This window comes from Bactrocera oleae, chromosome 4 (assembly GCF_042242935.1).
Source record: "Bactrocera oleae isolate idBacOlea1 chromosome 4, idBacOlea1, whole genome shotgun sequence".
In the NCBI taxonomy this organism is placed as follows: Eukaryota; Metazoa; Arthropoda; class Insecta; order Diptera; family Tephritidae; genus Bactrocera; species Bactrocera oleae.
Window position 1 is genome coordinate 35406293 of NC_091538.1, and position 17851 is coordinate 35424143.

A 17851-nucleotide genomic window follows, 5' to 3' on the forward strand; every position below is an offset into this window, starting at 1 on the left:
AAATAGGAATTTTAAACCCTGCAATTTTACATTTAGATGAGATAAAAAATATAATACAAAATGAACACGGACGATTGACTATAACTGATTTAATGGACATTTCTAACTTTAAGATATAACAAAATAAAGATGTAATTGTTATATATATTAAGTATCCTAAAATTATAAATGATTGCAAATATTATGAAGTAAGAGCAATCACACAAGAAGACGGTAAATTAGTAATTGACAAAGAAATTGCGAAATGCAAAAAAGAATATATTAATATAAAAAATTGTAAAAAAGAAATGATAAACACGTATTGTAAAATTAATAATACAAATACTTGCCTATCAGATATTTTGTCCAGAAAAAAAAGTAAATGTAAAAAAATAAAGAAATAGATGTAATTAAAGAAGGAGCAATATTAGTCTCCGGAAATAACACAGTTGATGGCTATGCTATAAATGGAATTTACCTTGTTACTTTTGAAAATTATACAAATATTAATAATGTTATATATGAAAATGTCGATTGTAAAATTTTGAAATATTTAAAAAAAACAATCATATTAATAATTTTGAAATTATAGAATATATAGAAACAAAAAAAAAAAAGAAATGAACTTTGAAAACATAAATATTTTAGCTGAACGAATGAAAGTTTTTAAACATCATTCATGTTTATGGTACATACTTATAATTTTTTTAATAATGTACATAATTTATAGGATTGTAAAAATTAAAGAATCTTATAAAAATTCTAAAATTTAGAATCTCAAAAAATATCATATAACGCTATTTTCAATAAAATAAATAACTTATCAAAAAATGATATTGAATCGGGGACGATTCATCTTAGAGAGGGGAGAGTTAACGGCAGCCTTCACAAAGTAGATTTACGATCATTATAAACAAAACTATTTCTTTGCACTCAGCAATAATAAAACTTCTTAATAAGCATCTTTGCTTATTTAAGCAATGAATACTCTTTTTATTAAGCTAAGACCACCCATACAATGTAAACAATAAAACTAATTGCTGAATAAGCGAATATTGTAAATTGACACTTATTGTAAGACTTAAGCATATAAGAAAAATGTATATATAAGAGCAAATTGAAATAAAGAGATCCAGTCTTCCATCAGGACCACTCAACCCAATCGTTTGATTTCTTCCGTGCGTTGCGCAGAAAATATATTTTTTTAATACTTCCACATAGGAGGAAGTTAATTTACATACATACATATGTATAGACCATATATGTTTTTGATACTGCAATAACACATTCACTAAATACGTCAGAAGCATTAAATTTCACTAACAATTTTAGGAAAAGATACAGAGTAATGTAAGAGTTTAAGTTAAAATTGAATAGTACAAACAAATAATTTATTTACATCTGTATATAATTTTATTTTTACATAATTACCAGTGAGCAGAACTTACTGATTATAAAACTTTAGGAAGTGCAATGTATATTTAATTCCCAGAAAGTTTAAAATTGTAGAAGTAATACTTTAATAATAGATCTTGTAGTCCCAGCGAATATAAAAAGTTGGAAAAAAGTACTGAAATCCCAGAAAAAAAGGGTGTTATAAAGATATAAAGTATTGTTTATAAAATAAATGCACAATGAAATGGTCTGATATCTAAAATTACATGTCAGATGACAATAACTAGGGAAATAACGACGGGCCAACAAAATATTAGACCCCAATATACTTGTATCAACACTAGCAATAACAGGGGAAATTATAGGTCAAGGAATTCCAAAAGGCTTACTCCTATGAAAGTAGACACAATGAGTTCGGCTGAGAAACCGGAACAAAGGTTAACTGCGATTTTCTTACAAATTAGCCTTGGAAAATTATGATAGAAAATAATTATAGGACTTATAATTTTTGGAAAAAAATTGCGCAATCTGGTAGACCCAGGCTCTACTATTAGTGCAATGAAAAAGATCTTGATCATTTATACATATACCTAAATATAACACGATATAGAAGAAGATAAGTTTAGCACAGAATATCAAGTGATAATCATAACAAGATTAAAGAACACATTATAGAGAGTAATATAACTATAAATATCAAAGAAACTCTTTAAATAAAGTATAAGTTATAAAATCAAATATATGATCAATTATATTTTCTCTCGAATAATAATTCTCAGTTTTAGCTTATTCAAATAATTTGTAGGTCCGAAGTTTTAAGTGTATGTTTGATGGGTATTCAATAATTTCTTTGTTTTTTTTCGAAGATGTTTGGTCTTTGGACACAATTAATATAAAAATCTTTGTAACGTAGTGCGTATTTCTTAGTTCTAAGATTTTTCCCCATTCATACCATGCAAATTTATTAAAAAATTTTACTTACGTTTCCAGGGAGTTATGCTGATAATTTGAAAGTAAAATATCCTAATGAGTATGATCTGGTATTCCGTCTTAAGTTGCCGGAAGAAAAACGTATACTAGTTGTAAAGGATGAAAAAATACCAGGAAATGTAAAATTGGATTTATCGCAGGTACTTAATGTTATTACGAAACAAAAGCAACATGTAAATACTTATAAACAACTAAAAAAAATGGTGACCGCCGAATGTCTACTTTCCATACAATTACTGCAAAGTTGGTTAGAAAGCTGTTTTACAAAAGCGTTAGATAATATGAATAAAAAAATAATATATAATGGTATCACAGCGACTTTATCGTACAGCAAACAAGGTCCAGCGCATACAATTTATGTCAAAAAACCTTACACGTATTCAGTGGATTTTGTGCCAGCAATAGTGTTAATCAGTTCGAAAGCCATTTTACCAAGGATATCCAAAGATTGGGACGCCATTCCTAAACCGTTAAAATGGTTACTCAGTGATACATCATTTCGTGCTTCATACGATAACCTAGAAACTGAAATGATTAAAAATAAAAAAAATTTAAAGAACGCTTTAAGGATTATTAAAAAATTTCGGGATATACACACAAATATGCACAATTTAAAAAGTTATTACATAAAAACTTTGTTTCTGTGGAGAGCATCAAGAGAGCCGGGAAAGTTTTGGTACCAGCCTATAGGATTTGTTGTTATACAAGTAAGTCTCAAATAATTACTTTGATTTGGGTTCATAATTTTACACCGACTTTTAAATCTACCGAAGGTTGACTAAATGGACAGAGTTTGTAAATTTTTCCCACAGTTAGTTAGAATTGTAAAATACTCTCTTAATTTTATCATCACTAAATTGGTCACTGTATATAAGATTGACCGGTGAGGCGTAAATGGATATATGCGGTGTATGGGGATTCTAAGTTTGGTCTGAACTTTTTCTGATGGAATTACTATTTATCGTAAATTTAAACGATGTTGGGACTGTACCAGTAGAATTACATACAAAATATATCTCAAATATGTCGTTAGATTGTAAAATTTTAAATTTAATAAAAACAACTAACTTGCAATAAGTAGGAGCTTTGACTTACAAAAATGAATCTATCATACTTGCAATTCAAGTAATATGAATATATTTATCAACCGGATTTAAGTTGCCAAACAGAAATAATTTAGAAATTATTCAGGTAGAGGAAAAATTAATAACGATGGAAGCAAAACACTATTAGAACACAAGCAACACTCTGTTAAGAAAATTAAAATTAAGCGAAAATTGTATATTTAACAAGTAAGGAAGGGCCAATTTCGTGTGTAACCGACCATTATATACTTTCACAATTTTCAAAGATCAAAGACGGTGGCATATTTTCTGATGTTGGCAAAACTTTATATTAAAGACGTAATGTAACGCATATATTGTAATTAAATGTTATTGCCAAGATCTTAGCTTTATTATAAAGTTAAGAGTTTGCAAGTGATCGCCGTGGTTAGCTCGAAAAAATTCCAGCCAAGAGGTCCAATTTTTTTCGAATATTCTTATCCAAGGTCACGCCACAAGCCCGCCACGCGAGATAATGGCTTATCAAAAGTTGCATTAAAAAAATTGATGGTTTTGTTGGCTGTATGTCATGTAGCGCCGTCTTCTTGGAACCAAAGGTCTTCCACATCAACATCCCCTTATTTTAAAATTCATTAATCATGGCTCTAAAGCATTCTTAATTGACTGTTACAATATGGCCGTCTTTATTTTTGAAGAAATATGGAACAGTAATTCCCTCTGTCCATATAGCACACCAAACAGTAACTTTTTGAGGATGTAACGGCGTCTCTACAATGGCGTGTGAATTATTATCACTCCAAGTGCGATAAATTTGAATGAAGTGAGCTTCATCACTGAACAAAAGATCCTTCTTTTTTCATAAAGTGGATGGGCACAGCTCCAATTGTTGCGCGCGATGGCGGATGGACTCATTCGGATCTTCTTCGATACTCTGCTCTTTGGGGCGCATTGTACGACGTCTCTGAGATGCGCATTATCTACTAGAGTACACGTGATGCGAATCCCTGGTTGATTTAATTACCGAATTGCCGGAATAAGTCAGGTCATTATAAAGGGCAAACGAAACTGAGTACAAATCAAGTAACAGTTGTCACAAAGACCAAATCAGAAAAAAACGTATTGCCAGATTGAAAACTTCACTTCTAAAAAAACATTGTTCATGTCGGGAATATTTAAAGAAACATCAACAAAATCAACTCAAATGCAATATATTGTACTTACAAATTTATGTGATGTAAACTCAAATAAAGAGGATATAAGTAATAAATAATATGATATGAGGTTAAAAACAAAGCCTAGAAATATTTCATTCATATTGAGTGCTAATCCACATTGGTTTAGAAAAAGTGCACTTGATTTTATAAAAATATCACACGTACTAATCAACAGAGGCGCTTAAAATTCAGTTATATAAGCGGAAATTACTTCAATAGGAATTTATGCACCAGTGTGCGTTTTCACTGATTACATTAACCTTTGGCAATAAACTAAGGTAAGTTTGACAACATGTTTCCACCCAATTTATTCAGATAACACATCAATCGAAATATTTGGTATAAAGTCTGCTAGAATAACTAAAATCATTTTAAGTCATAAGTATATAGAATATGGGAGCAGGAGTAATGCGTAGGCTGATTTCACCCATTTCCGCCACCAAACTTTCACTTAGTTTTGTTAAGAAATCTTACATATTAACCAATATAGCTATACCCAATAAAGCCTCCCGGAAGTTTAAAATTCATATACGAGTATTACGTGTATGGGCTATTGGAAGTATATATTGACCTTGTATTATACCTTATGTATATGACCTTGTAGTATATGCAAAGCCTATTCACGTCCAAATATAGCCGAAAAAAGGTCTGCAAATCGTGGGCACTAAGGTCCGCATATTCCGTATCTGGGGACTTGAAAAGTTATGTCCCGACTATTTAAGTCGTATCTGGGGACTTGAAAAGTTATGCCCCGACTTTTTAAGTCCCCAGATACAGAATATGCGGACCCACGATTTGCTGACCGTTTACCGAAAATATCATCCGCTGTGGGAGCTGACTTTATACCTCAATAATTTTTGTTTAAAAATGGTAATTTGTTTACGTTTTTGCCTTTAGTGCTGTTCTCTAATCAGATATTAGCAATCCAGGTCTAAATATTCTCCTGAGATAAAGCAGAGAATGTTGATGAGTAGAGAAGGAGCAAATGTTAAATGAAAACTTTTTGAGTACTAATTTGTAATTCCACAAGAGGGAACATCGAAAAGTATAACTTCGAAAAAGAAAAATACACCACACAATATGCGAAATGCTATAAATAGACACAACGAATATTCCTATATGAAAAATCGTTGCGCATACCTATTTAGATTTATGTTTTCAATTTCTATGATATGACAAATTTATAATTATGAAAAACCTTTTGAATTAAAATCTGTATTACCGGTAAAAACCCCAGAATTCATAATAAAATAAACATTTAATAAGCTAGTTTTCGTTTGTGCGTTGCGTAAGCAATATACTTATTAAACAAATGATAATAATAAAACGGTGGCTAAGCGGCCTCGTTTCCACTTTTGTGGTGACTTAGGTCGTAAGCGCGATGGAGTTAAGCTCATTCCGAATACGAGCATACACGTTCGAATCGTAAAATACATAAAATTAAAATTGTATTTAATTTTTTTATTTTATTAATTGGAATCTAAGCATATCATAATTCAATTACTTTAATAGCATATTTTACTTCCTGATATAATTAAAATATATCAGGAGAATATGTTCATATGTTTAGGTTTATTGAATATTTCCTTATTATGCGTATTTACACAAATGTGATAATCACACATTCATTCTTAAATACACGTACGCTGATGCTTGCTTCTTCTTGCCCCGCACAAGCAATGACTTTTGTCCACACTTTTTGCTTTTTGCGAGTTGAACGATCGCAGGCAAGGAGGGATTGGGGCGCACTGCCACATAATTATTTCAGATATAAATTTTATTTATCGAATTTAGTTTAAAAACGATTATAGGTATGAATTTATGGGTATTTATATATATATATAATATATATTATATTACGAAAATAATTCATAAATGCATCAGTATTTTTCAATACAAATTAAGCAACATAATAATATACTAAGAGTCCTCAGTTAGAACGCCTCTGTGCATGGTGGCAAGGCAACGAAATAACGGCGAGTTCGCGCGGACATTGTTTTGTTGAAAAAAACCAAATGACGATTTTGTCGACAAACATACAAATATACACACGAGCTCGCATACATATTGACGCCGAATTTTGCGCATCGTGGCGGAGTTGACAAAATTTGTTTGAATCGACAATGTCGGTCGGCTATGTTGTCTCGTTTGTCCTTTTTGCAGTGGTTTGCTATTGAAAGTTGACTTATGCTCTTTTGAAATATTGCGATTACCGATTGGGCTGCATTTTCATAGCGTCGTATTTAGATAAAATGGGCTAAATCGACAAACTATGAAATAATGATAATAAGTAAACATATAAAAGTACTATATGGACTGTGCTTAGAATATATAGAAGTAGTTAATGATTTCATATGAATGGCAATTTAATATAAATTTTATAATTTAATGCCATAAATAGTGCATAATATGCAAAAATATAAATATTATTTAAACTCGCTAAGAGGTCATGTTGCCAATTCTCCTTTTTGAAGTGAACATCAGACAAATTCTTCAATTTCTGATTTTTAGCAAATGTTGTGAGGAAGCAGCTTGTGGGCAACATACAAACGCAAGGGGGATGGTAAGTAGGATTTTCAGTGATACAAATTGTAAAATTGAAATTTTGCTGATTCTTCAATTTTACTGAAGACATTCAAATTCAATTTCATTCATATCGCGCATTTGCGATAGGAATTCTATATGAAAACCAAATGTGGTTTACCAGGCGCACAGAAAATATAGCGCGGCGCAGAGTTATGAACGAGCGCACTTTGCTTTGAAGCAGACGCACGTTCCTTATGAATAAATTTGTTGTCGTTGTAATATAAAATACTTAGAAAATATGCCGCGAGTTCGCTTGAATATTATTGGCCGATGATGGTGCGTCTACGTTTTTTTTGTCACTTGCGCGAGTGTTAGATTTTTTGCGAAAGACATATTGATGGACATACATATGTACATATGTGTACATATATGCAAATATATTTGGACATGCGAATGAAGGAAGGCAATTTCAAGAATATTCGCATATAGGCATATGAACATTGAAGCAAGTAAACAACAATAGCTGTTTGAGTTCACAGATTAGACAAATATGTTCTAATATCACCTGTAGTGCTGCTTGTATAGCACACTTCCTTATTGCAATGAAATGTTTTGAATAAGTTCAAATCCTATCATATATTTATATATTATACTATTTTTTATTTTTATAACTCTTTTTTATTTAATGATATTTGAATTCTATTTTAGTATTATTTCCCCCATTATTTATATTTTCTTGTCGGAGGTCAATTACTTTCGTTTTTATTATTTCAATTTTTGTTTATGCGCATACCAATGAACATCTGTGCATATGTATGTATATACATTTTACTTATAGAGTGGTGTAGTTCGTTGCGTAAATTGACAGCTGTGGTGACATTTTATTTTCGAACTTGCGCGTTTTCGATGTTCCTTCTTAGCAATTAACATTTTAGTACTGCTAACATTTGCTCCTTCTCTACTCATCAACATTCTCTGGATAAAGAGATGCCCAACTCGTCTCTCACTGGAAATGAGAGCGCAATTGCTAAACGTCAAAACCTCCTGAACTCAAGCAACTGTCAAAGTTCAGGAGGTCTAACGTTTAGCAATTGGAAAAAGTAGTACGGCCAGACTGAAATCCTACAGAAAAATATGTCAACAGAGAGATTTCTTGCCGCTGTTAAAGATCACTAACAAAAATTGGAAAACAATCAAAAGTTTTAATATATGACAAATCACAAAAAAGGGTTTAAATAGTTTCTGCATATGTTAAATGGATAAATGTATATTAATATTTAATCTAAATGAATGTTGGATATTTTAATTTAAATGCCCTAAAATTATTATTTTGACTGATCTGGCTACAATGCAAAATGTTATAAAAAACGCAAATTTTGAGGCGCTCTCACACTGAAAAGAGTTGGGCATCCCATTATCCCTGTATTCTCTCCGACTATATGCACTGTAGGCAGACTAATGCCTCTGGGTGCATGTATGAGCAGAGAACGTATATCATATAGAAGGTTCATGGTGTGCCGATTGTCAAAATGTTCCTCTTGACGGAGGGTTACTCGCCAACTTAAGAGGATCTCACCACAAACAAATTATAAGCTGATTTCACCAGAATTTTACCCCTGCGGAGCGCGAAAACGTAGAATTGAGCATTTTGAATGTTAAATGAGAAAAATAATGCTAAATTCAATGTTAAGAAATGTACGCTTACAGATTCATATATTCAGAGAACGTAAATGAATAGAGAAGGAGCAAATGTTAGCTGTTCTAAAATGTTAATTACGATGAGGGAACATCAAAAACGCGCAAGTTCGAAAATAAAATTTCACCACACCTATCAGGGTACGCAAAGAACTACACCACTCTATAAGCAAAATGTATACACATACATATGTACAGATGTTCTTTGATATGCGCATAAACAAAAATTGAAATAATAAAAACGAAAGAAATTCACTTCTGACAAGAAAATATAAATAATGAGGGAAATAATATGAAAATAGAATTAAAATGTTATTTAATTAAAAAAGGTTTATAAGAAAAAATTAAATTAATTTATATCTGTGATAGGATTTGAACTTAGGCAAAATATTTGACGTTGCAATAAAGAATTGCAAATATACTAGCAGCATCACAGACGATATTCGAGCTACGTTGTCTAATCTGTGAACTCAAACTATTGTTGTTTACTTGCTTCAAATGTTCATATGTCTATATGTGAATATTCTTGAAATTGCCTTCCTTCATTCGTATGTCCAAATATATTTGCATATATGTACACATATGTACATATGTATGTCCCTCAATATATCTTTCGCAAAAAATCAAACATTCGCGCAAGTGACAAAAAAAACGTAGACGCACCATCATCGGCCAGTATTTCATATTACAACGAAAACAAATTCGTTCATAAGGAACGTGCGTCTGCTTCAAAGCAAAGTGCGTTCGTTCATAACTCTGCGCCGCGCTATTTTTTCTGTGCGCCTGGTAAACCACATTTGGTTTTCATATAGAATTCCTACCGCAAATGCGCGAATATAAAAATGAATGAAATTGAATTTGAATGTCTTCAGTAAAATTGAAGAATCAGCAAAATTTCAAATTTACAATTTGTATCACTGAAAATCCTATCATCCCCCTCGCATTTGTATGTTGCGTGGGCAACTTGTGGAAGCTGCTTCCTCACAACGAGTAGTACTTTTATATGTTTACTTATTATCATTATTTCATTGTTTGTTGATTTAGCCCATTTTATCTAAATACGACGCTATGAAAATGAAGTTCAATCGATAATCGCAATACTTCAAAAGAGCATAAGTCAACTTTCAATAGCAAACCACTGCAAAAAGGACAAACGAGACAACATAGCCGACCGACATTGTCGTAAAATTGTCGATTCAAACAAATTTTGTCAACTCCGCGACAATGCGCAAAATTTGGCGTCAATATGTATGCGAGCTCGTTTGTATGTATGTAAATATGTATATATGTCGACAAAGTCGTCATTTGGTTTTTTTCAACAACACAATGTCCGCGCAAACTCGCCGTTATTTCCTTGGCTTGCCACCATGGACAGAGGCATGTCAAGTGAGGGCTCATAATATATTAATGTGTTACTTAATTTGTATTGAAAAATACTAATGCATTAATGACTTATTGACGTAATATAATTAATAGATACGTAAAAATATAAATACAAATAAATTCATACCTATAATCGTTTTTAAAATAAATTCGATAAATAAAATATATATCTCATATAATTTTGTGGCAGTGCCCCGCTGACTCCTTCTTGCTTGCGATCGTTCAACTTGTTTCTCGCAAAAAAACAAGAAGTCAGGACAAAAGTCATTGTTTGTGCGGGGCAAGAAGAAGCAAGCATCAGCGTACGTGGATTTAAGAATGTACAGCTGTGTTCACAAAAATAGCAGTGCGAGAAATGCAATCAAGTAATGTTTTTTTTTTCAAGTTCCGTTACGATTATTCCAACGTCTACGCATTGTTGTCGTAGAATGGAATATGTAAAAGGAAGAAACGAAAAAATCCCGTTAGATTTGCGAGATTTGAGCAAATGAACAACTCTTTTTGCTAGAAGCACCAGTCTTTGGCTGTTCATTAAAATAGCAGTGCGTATCTTGATAAGCCAAAAAAATTTTGGTAAGACGTTTAATTGATAAAAAGTAAGTGGTTTTGTGTTAGTGACTATTATTAACATTATAAAACACTAAAATAAATTTATATTTTTTAACTTAGTGGGCAGAGGCAAACATTGTACTCCTGAAAAAAGAAACATTATAGTGCAACTAAGAAACCTGGGAAAAACATATAAAGACATCCAAGGAATATGTGGATGTTCTGCTAAAATGATTCATAATGCTTTAAACTTTAAAGAAATGCCCGAAAATCGTGGTATCCAACGTAAAACCACACTTCATGAGGACCGATCTATTGTGCGATATAGCAGGACGCAGCCTGTTGCATCGTCCAGCAAGATAAAAAATTACTTAAGCTTGAATGTTAGTGGCGTTACTATTCGGCGACGTCTTAAAGAACAAAATCTCAAAGCGTGCCATCCACGAAAAGTTCCACTGTTAGCCACCAGACATGTCAAAGCACGTTTGGAGTTCGCCAAAAGTCACCTTAATTGGCCCATTACAAAGTGGCGAAATATTTTATGGAGTGACGAAAGTCAAATTGTGTTATTTGGTGGAAAGGGCTCCAGACAATATGTCAGACGTCCACCTAATACAGAGTACGATCCTAGGTACACTTTGAAGACAGTTAAACACGGCGGATTGAGTATTATGGCATGGGCATGTTTTTCTTACAGTGGAGTGGGCCCTATATTCATGATTGATGGGATCATGGATCGATCTGTATATGTTAACATATTAGAAAATGTTATGTTTCCTTATGCCAATTGGGAAATGCCACTAAAATGGATGTTTCAACAATATAACGACCCCAAACATACAAGCAAACTGGTCAAAAGCTGGATTGCATCAAAGCGGATCGATCTTATGTCATGGCCTGCGTAGTCTCCGGATTTAAATCCAATTGAAAACCTATGGGGAGATGTTAAACGATATGTTGCAAATGCAAATCCAACATCTCGATGACAGCATTGGAAGGTTGTTCAAAAATCATGGGAGCGGATCCCTGTCAAGCGCTGCCAGGACTTGGTGGATTCTATGCCTTGCAGTTGCCAGGCCATAATAAAAAATAATGGGTACACGACTAAGTACTAACCCAAGCAAACAAATTAAAATAGTTTTTTGGAGTTCAACAATAATTTTTTAAACTAATTCCACTGTTTTCATTACTCACTGCTATTTTTATGAACAGCTGTAAACAGCACTTTTTTGTTTAAATTAATAATGTAAAAAAAATTAACAACATTTTGAATAATAAATTGATGTGTTTTTGTTTAAAATAATCACAAAGCTAAAACAAAATTAAATTTGTGAACATTCATATACTTTTTGATATATAAAATTAAGTTTAAAGTTGCAGCTCATGAGCACTGCTATTTTTATGAACACAGCTGTATGTGTGATTATCACATTTGTGTAAATATGCATAATAATAAGGGAATATTCAATAAACCTAAATATATAAACATATTTTCCTCATATATTTTAATTATATCAGAAAGTAAAATATATTATTAAAGTAATTGAATTATGATATGCTTAGACTCCAATTAATAAATAAAAAAATTAAATAACATTTAAGTTTCATGAGTTTTAGGATTCGAACGTATATGCTCTTATTCGGAATGAGCTTAACTTCTTCACGCCTACGACCTAAGCCACTATATAAATGGAAATGCGACCGCTTAGCCATCGTTTTATTATTATCATGTGTTCAATAAGTATATTGCTTACGCAACGCATATACAAAAGTTAGAAAAATTGCAAATCAAAGGTTATTTTATTATGAATTCTGGGGTTTTTGCCGAATCCTCCTTTTTAATTCAAAAGGCTTTTCACAATTATAAATTTTGTCATATCATAGAAATTGAAAACATAAATCTAAATAGGTATGTGCAACAATTTTTCATTTAGGAATATTCGTTGTGTCTATTTATAGCATTTCGCACATTGCGTGGTGTATTTTTCTTTTTCGAAGTTATATTTTTCGATGTTCCCTCATCTGGAATTACAAATTAGTACTCAAAAAGATTTCATTTAACATTTGCTCCTTCTCTATTCATTTACGTTCTCTGATTTTATCACTTATCAATACACTATAGGTGCGCTTATTGATTTATGTGTACACGCATATATTATATATGTATATAGAAAATTGTCGAACAAATAATGCATACACAAACCAACCTACATATGTGTGTGCGTACACATGTAAATATGTCACCCGCAAAAACTACAAACATTGTTCTACAAAAACAACAATCGTCACAAGTCAATATGTCAGCAAAATAGGCGAAGCCCAAATTTATAGTAAATTACAGAACAACAACATTTTCATTCATGAACGCAGGCGTACTTTTAACAAGCAACCTCGCTTCATTCATAAAAACAGATACCCTCACATCCCCCCGAGCATGCTTTTGCCTACAAGCGTCTTTTCACCACGATGGCAAAAGCTAAAAATCATAAATTGAAGAAATTTCTGATATTCCCTCTAGAAGAGAAAAGTGACAACCCTGCAAATATGAGTATTAAAATATTTTAGAATAAAAGTGACAACATAGTATATTTGTCGATTTACAATTCAAGAAATTTTTAAAAGAAAATATTCAATATTCCTCTGATTTACGTATACAGTAAACCGCGGTTAAGTATCTCACGTTTTTTTTTCTTAATTTTTTAAGGAAAACGGTAATTTTTTTTTAAATACATAGAAATTATTTTTTTGGTACCACTCGCTTAAGTACCACAATCGCTTATGTACTACAAAGCACAAAATATCTGCAACTTTGGTTTTGGCACTTAACCGGGTCAAAAAATGTACGTAAGTGCGTATGTAAATATTTGAATTTTTTGTACACACATCTGCCCGTATATATGCATGACTTTGTTTCCATTTACGCATGCCACGTTGCATATGAATAAGGGTTGATTTTGCACCATGTTCGATGTATGTTTGTAAGAGTGTGTATGATTCTGATTTCCCATGAAACAATGAGTGTACATATTTACATACATAGTTGCATGTAGACAAATTAACAATTATAATGGGTACTTGCATATTTGTTTACATGCACACATAATTATACATATTATATATATATGTATAAGAATATTTGCGACCGCTTGGTCTTTTCTTATCGGGTTATGTCAAGCAAGAGGTGAACAAAATCAAACCCAGAAATCTGACTGAACTGAAGCAGTCCATTAAATACATATTTGCGGCAATCCCGACTTCAACCCTTTAACCCGCTTTAATTTTCTAATTAGGTGTCGCATATGCGTGGCTGAGCATGGCGGAATAATTAATTGTATAAAATAAAATAAGATTTTCTATACAATACAAAAAAAATTATTGTAATGCATTGATTAAAAAGAAACTTATTACGGTTTATTTTTGTAGCACGATTCGTGAGCCGCCCTGTATATGCAGAATATCTTAAAATTATATGCAAAGTCGTTTGCGCATTGTAAATATACGAATCTATAAGCGTACATTTCTTAACATTGATTTTAGCATTATTTTTCTCATTTAACATTCAAAATGCTCAATTCTGCTTTTTCGCGCTCCGCAGGGGTAAAATTCTGGTGAAATCAGCTTATAATTTGTTTGTGGTGAGATCCTCTTAAGTTGGCGAGTAGCTCCCCGCCAAGAGGAACATTTTGAGATCTCAAAGTAGATCACAACAGAATGTTCACATAATATGTTTCAATTTCATAATTTTATTCTCTAAAATCAGGAGTACTAAATAAAAGGAAGGTTTCTTTACAATTTTTATTTTTCCATCATTTTTCTTAATTCTATTAAAATACTTGAAAACCCTGGCAACAAAAATTCTGAATTGCGACTGCGGAATGAATATCTGATGTTATTTGATATTGTTAGATGAAATTTTTACCTAATTGTAAGTATTCCGCAACATTCCTTCTAACGCATCCTATACATAACTAAAGTGAAAAAAAAATAGTTAAATAAGTTATAGACTTATAATATTATTTTAAAAATTGTCCCTGCAAGGCACCAATCTATCTATCAGAGATTTCTGTTACCGTTTCTATGAGTTTCTTAAGGCCCAATTGACAATTCTGACATAAACACTGGTCTGGATCTGTGATCGTTCATCCAGTTTTTAGCCGTTGGGCTTATGAGTTACACGGTGTGTATGTGTTATTTTCTGCTTAAATTTCTTCATTGTACTGGAGTTTCCATAAACGTGTCTTGTTGTATGCTTCAATGCCAATTTCTTAATATCCTCTTGAATTGTCTCGCATTCCATTTGCATGCAAGTTAACGGCAGCCTCCACAAAGTAACTTTACCCTCATTATAAACAAAACTATTTCTTTGCACTCAGCAATAATACAACTTCTTAATAAGCATCTTTGCTTATTTAAGTTGTTCATACCAAATGAACACATCCCTGCATTGTTCTCCTAACTCGTATAAATACGAATTAGAGGACAATGCAAAAGGCTCAACAGCACCAACATCGCTCATAAATTCCAATTTCAATTAATCAGCCGATAAAAGAGCAAATACCAGCGGACGGACACAAAAAGGCGCGAAAATAAGATCGCCCCAGCAACACAACCACAACAACAGCAGCACCACTTAGGAATCTACGCGGGATTATCAGGTTATAATTAAATATATAATTAAGTTATCTTATTTAAATCTAATCTATAAATAATACATAAATTGGATTGTACATATAACACTTAATTAACCCACAGAAATTATCATATTTTTACCCTATATACTAAAAGTAATTAAAGTTACATTTTGTCGAAATTAAATTAACATTTTATTTTATTTGGCACACCGGCAAACTCAACGTCAAGTACCCCGACATTTTGGTCCTTCGAGCCGGATCCGTTCCCGATAAAATAAAACCCACCCAATTAATCAGCGCTTATATATTATACATTCACCCACCCAATCAACCACCGTTTGGATCATCAAAAATAATATATTCGCCCACCCAATCAACCATAAACTTGAATCAGATCAGCAACAAGGATTACATACGTGAAAAAAATTGTGAGTACATAAACCCAAATTTTTAAAATATATAATATATCAGTGCAATACGGAATAAAAGTGCAAAGTGAAAACAAATATATAATAAAATAAATCTTGTGCTTAACAAATATTAAGTGCAAAGTATTTGCGAATTTATTATTGCCATATTCCGTTTAGCACATTACTCATAATACATACATAAGTACGTACTTACAATATATAATATATATTTTTTGATATATTCAAATTTCTCATAAGTACGTACTTACAATATAATATACAATTTTTGAGAGCCAAGCAGCGTTACTCTTGGTATCTATTCGTACATACACGTATATATATATTCAAATTGCATTACCCGCTCTCTTAAATATTCATTGCTGGTGCATTGCGAGCAAGCAAAAAACCCTGTAGGGAAAAATTCAAATAACCCAGTAGGAAATTTTTCGTTCATCGGAATTTTAAATATTGTGCATATATAAGACACACACACAAAAAAAAAAAAAAATTTTTTTTGGAAATTCGCTAGCATTCGGGAATTTGCTTGTTGATATTTAAATAAAGAAAAATTATTTGAAATTTATTATTTGTTTCATTTAAATTTTATAAATTGCTGCGATTTCTATATAATAAACAAATAAATAAAGTTTCTATCGAAAATGGAAGAATTTAAGTTCTGTGTTTCGGATTTACTCGAATATATCGAAGAACATTATGAAACCCACCCCGAAGATGAATCCGTTTATACTCTGGAAATAAAAAGAGTTGAACTCAACGCTATTTACGACAAGGCAAACAAGTCATACGATGCCTTTCGTAGAACCCCACAAAAACCCGGTGAAACTATTGACTTCTCAAAAGTTAAAGAAAAATTTAAAACAGGTCATCAATTATATTTGAAATGTTTGGGATCCATTAACCAAGCTATAGATGATCTTAAGACCCCAACCCCCACAATAAAGGAACGAGCTTCAGATGAAAACACATCGCGGGACATAGGATCTTCAATTCATCTACCCCCTTGTGACACGGACATTCAGAGACATGTTTACGGCCATATATGTAAATAATCACAAAATTAGTAACGTGGAGAGACTGTTTCACCTAATTCAAAAAACCCGAGGAGAAGCAAGATCAATAGTGAAAAACGCACCATTAACAAATGATGGTTTCTTGATGGCATGGAGGGACCTGGTATCGCAATACGAAAACAAACGAGTTCAAGTCAACGCGCAATTAAAAATTTTGTTTAATTTACCCCAAGCAAACCAGGAAAGTGGAAGCGCTATTAAACACCTTCAGAGGACCGTCAACAATTGTCTTACAAATCTTCATAATGTATACATAGACACGACTAGTTGGGACCCAATCTTAATCTTCTTATGTGGATTGAAATTGCCTAAAACTTTACTTCATCAATTTGAGGATACCCTAGAAGACAACTCCGAAATACCATCATGGAAAACTTTCGACGCATTTCTCACCCATAGATACAAATCTTTGGAAGCAGTAGGAAATCTAACTGACCCCGTTCCAGTTACCCAACCCGACAGTGGGCCTTATAGAAAAGGAAAAGACAGGAAATTTAATACCTTTCACGCGAACGTCTCTGGAACTTCGAAATTGAGTTTTCCACACGCTAGTGAAAACCCTGTAAGAAACAGCATCATCTCAAGAAAACCCCAAGACATTGAGAGTTGTAAGTTATGTAGAACCCAACATTCCATTCGAGAATGCCCAAAGTTTTTACAAATGAATGTTGAGACCCGAATAAACGTAATAAAAAATAATGGTTACTGTTTTAATTGCCTTGCATTATCGCATAGTTTCAAGGATTGCAAGAGCAAATACTCATGCAGAATATGTAGAAAGAAACATAACACTCTTCTGCATAGGGATGCCCCATATCGCTCCCAAACCCTCCCGCAAGGATCAAGAGCCTCGAACCCGCCTCTTGACTCTACCAATAGTAGTACCTCCCAAACCCATAATCCCAATACAAATCCGCAAGCCTA

The 17851-nt window shown here is 32.4% G+C and overlaps 1 protein-coding gene across 8 annotated transcripts in view; it reads left to right on the forward strand.

The window, feature by feature from the left end:
- The window catches only part of cGlr2 (cGAS-like receptor 2), a 119984-nt gene that overhangs the window by 30844 nt on the left and 71289 nt on the right, over window positions 1–17851 (forward strand). For 6 of the 8 annotated variants that reach the window (XR_011396223.1, XM_070109076.1, XM_070109078.1 and 3 more), the window contains exon 2: window positions 2365–3071. Coding sequence is in view for 7 of the 8 variants with exons in the window: in XM_070109076.1 (XP_069965177.1) it covers window positions 2365–3071 (707 nt within the window). In the remaining variant the exon portion in view is untranslated. Of the gene's footprint in view, window positions 1–2364; window positions 3072–15655; window positions 15855–17851 lie in introns of all 8 variants that reach the window. The other 2 variants (XM_070109080.1, XM_070109077.1) reach the window with 1 other exon arrangement.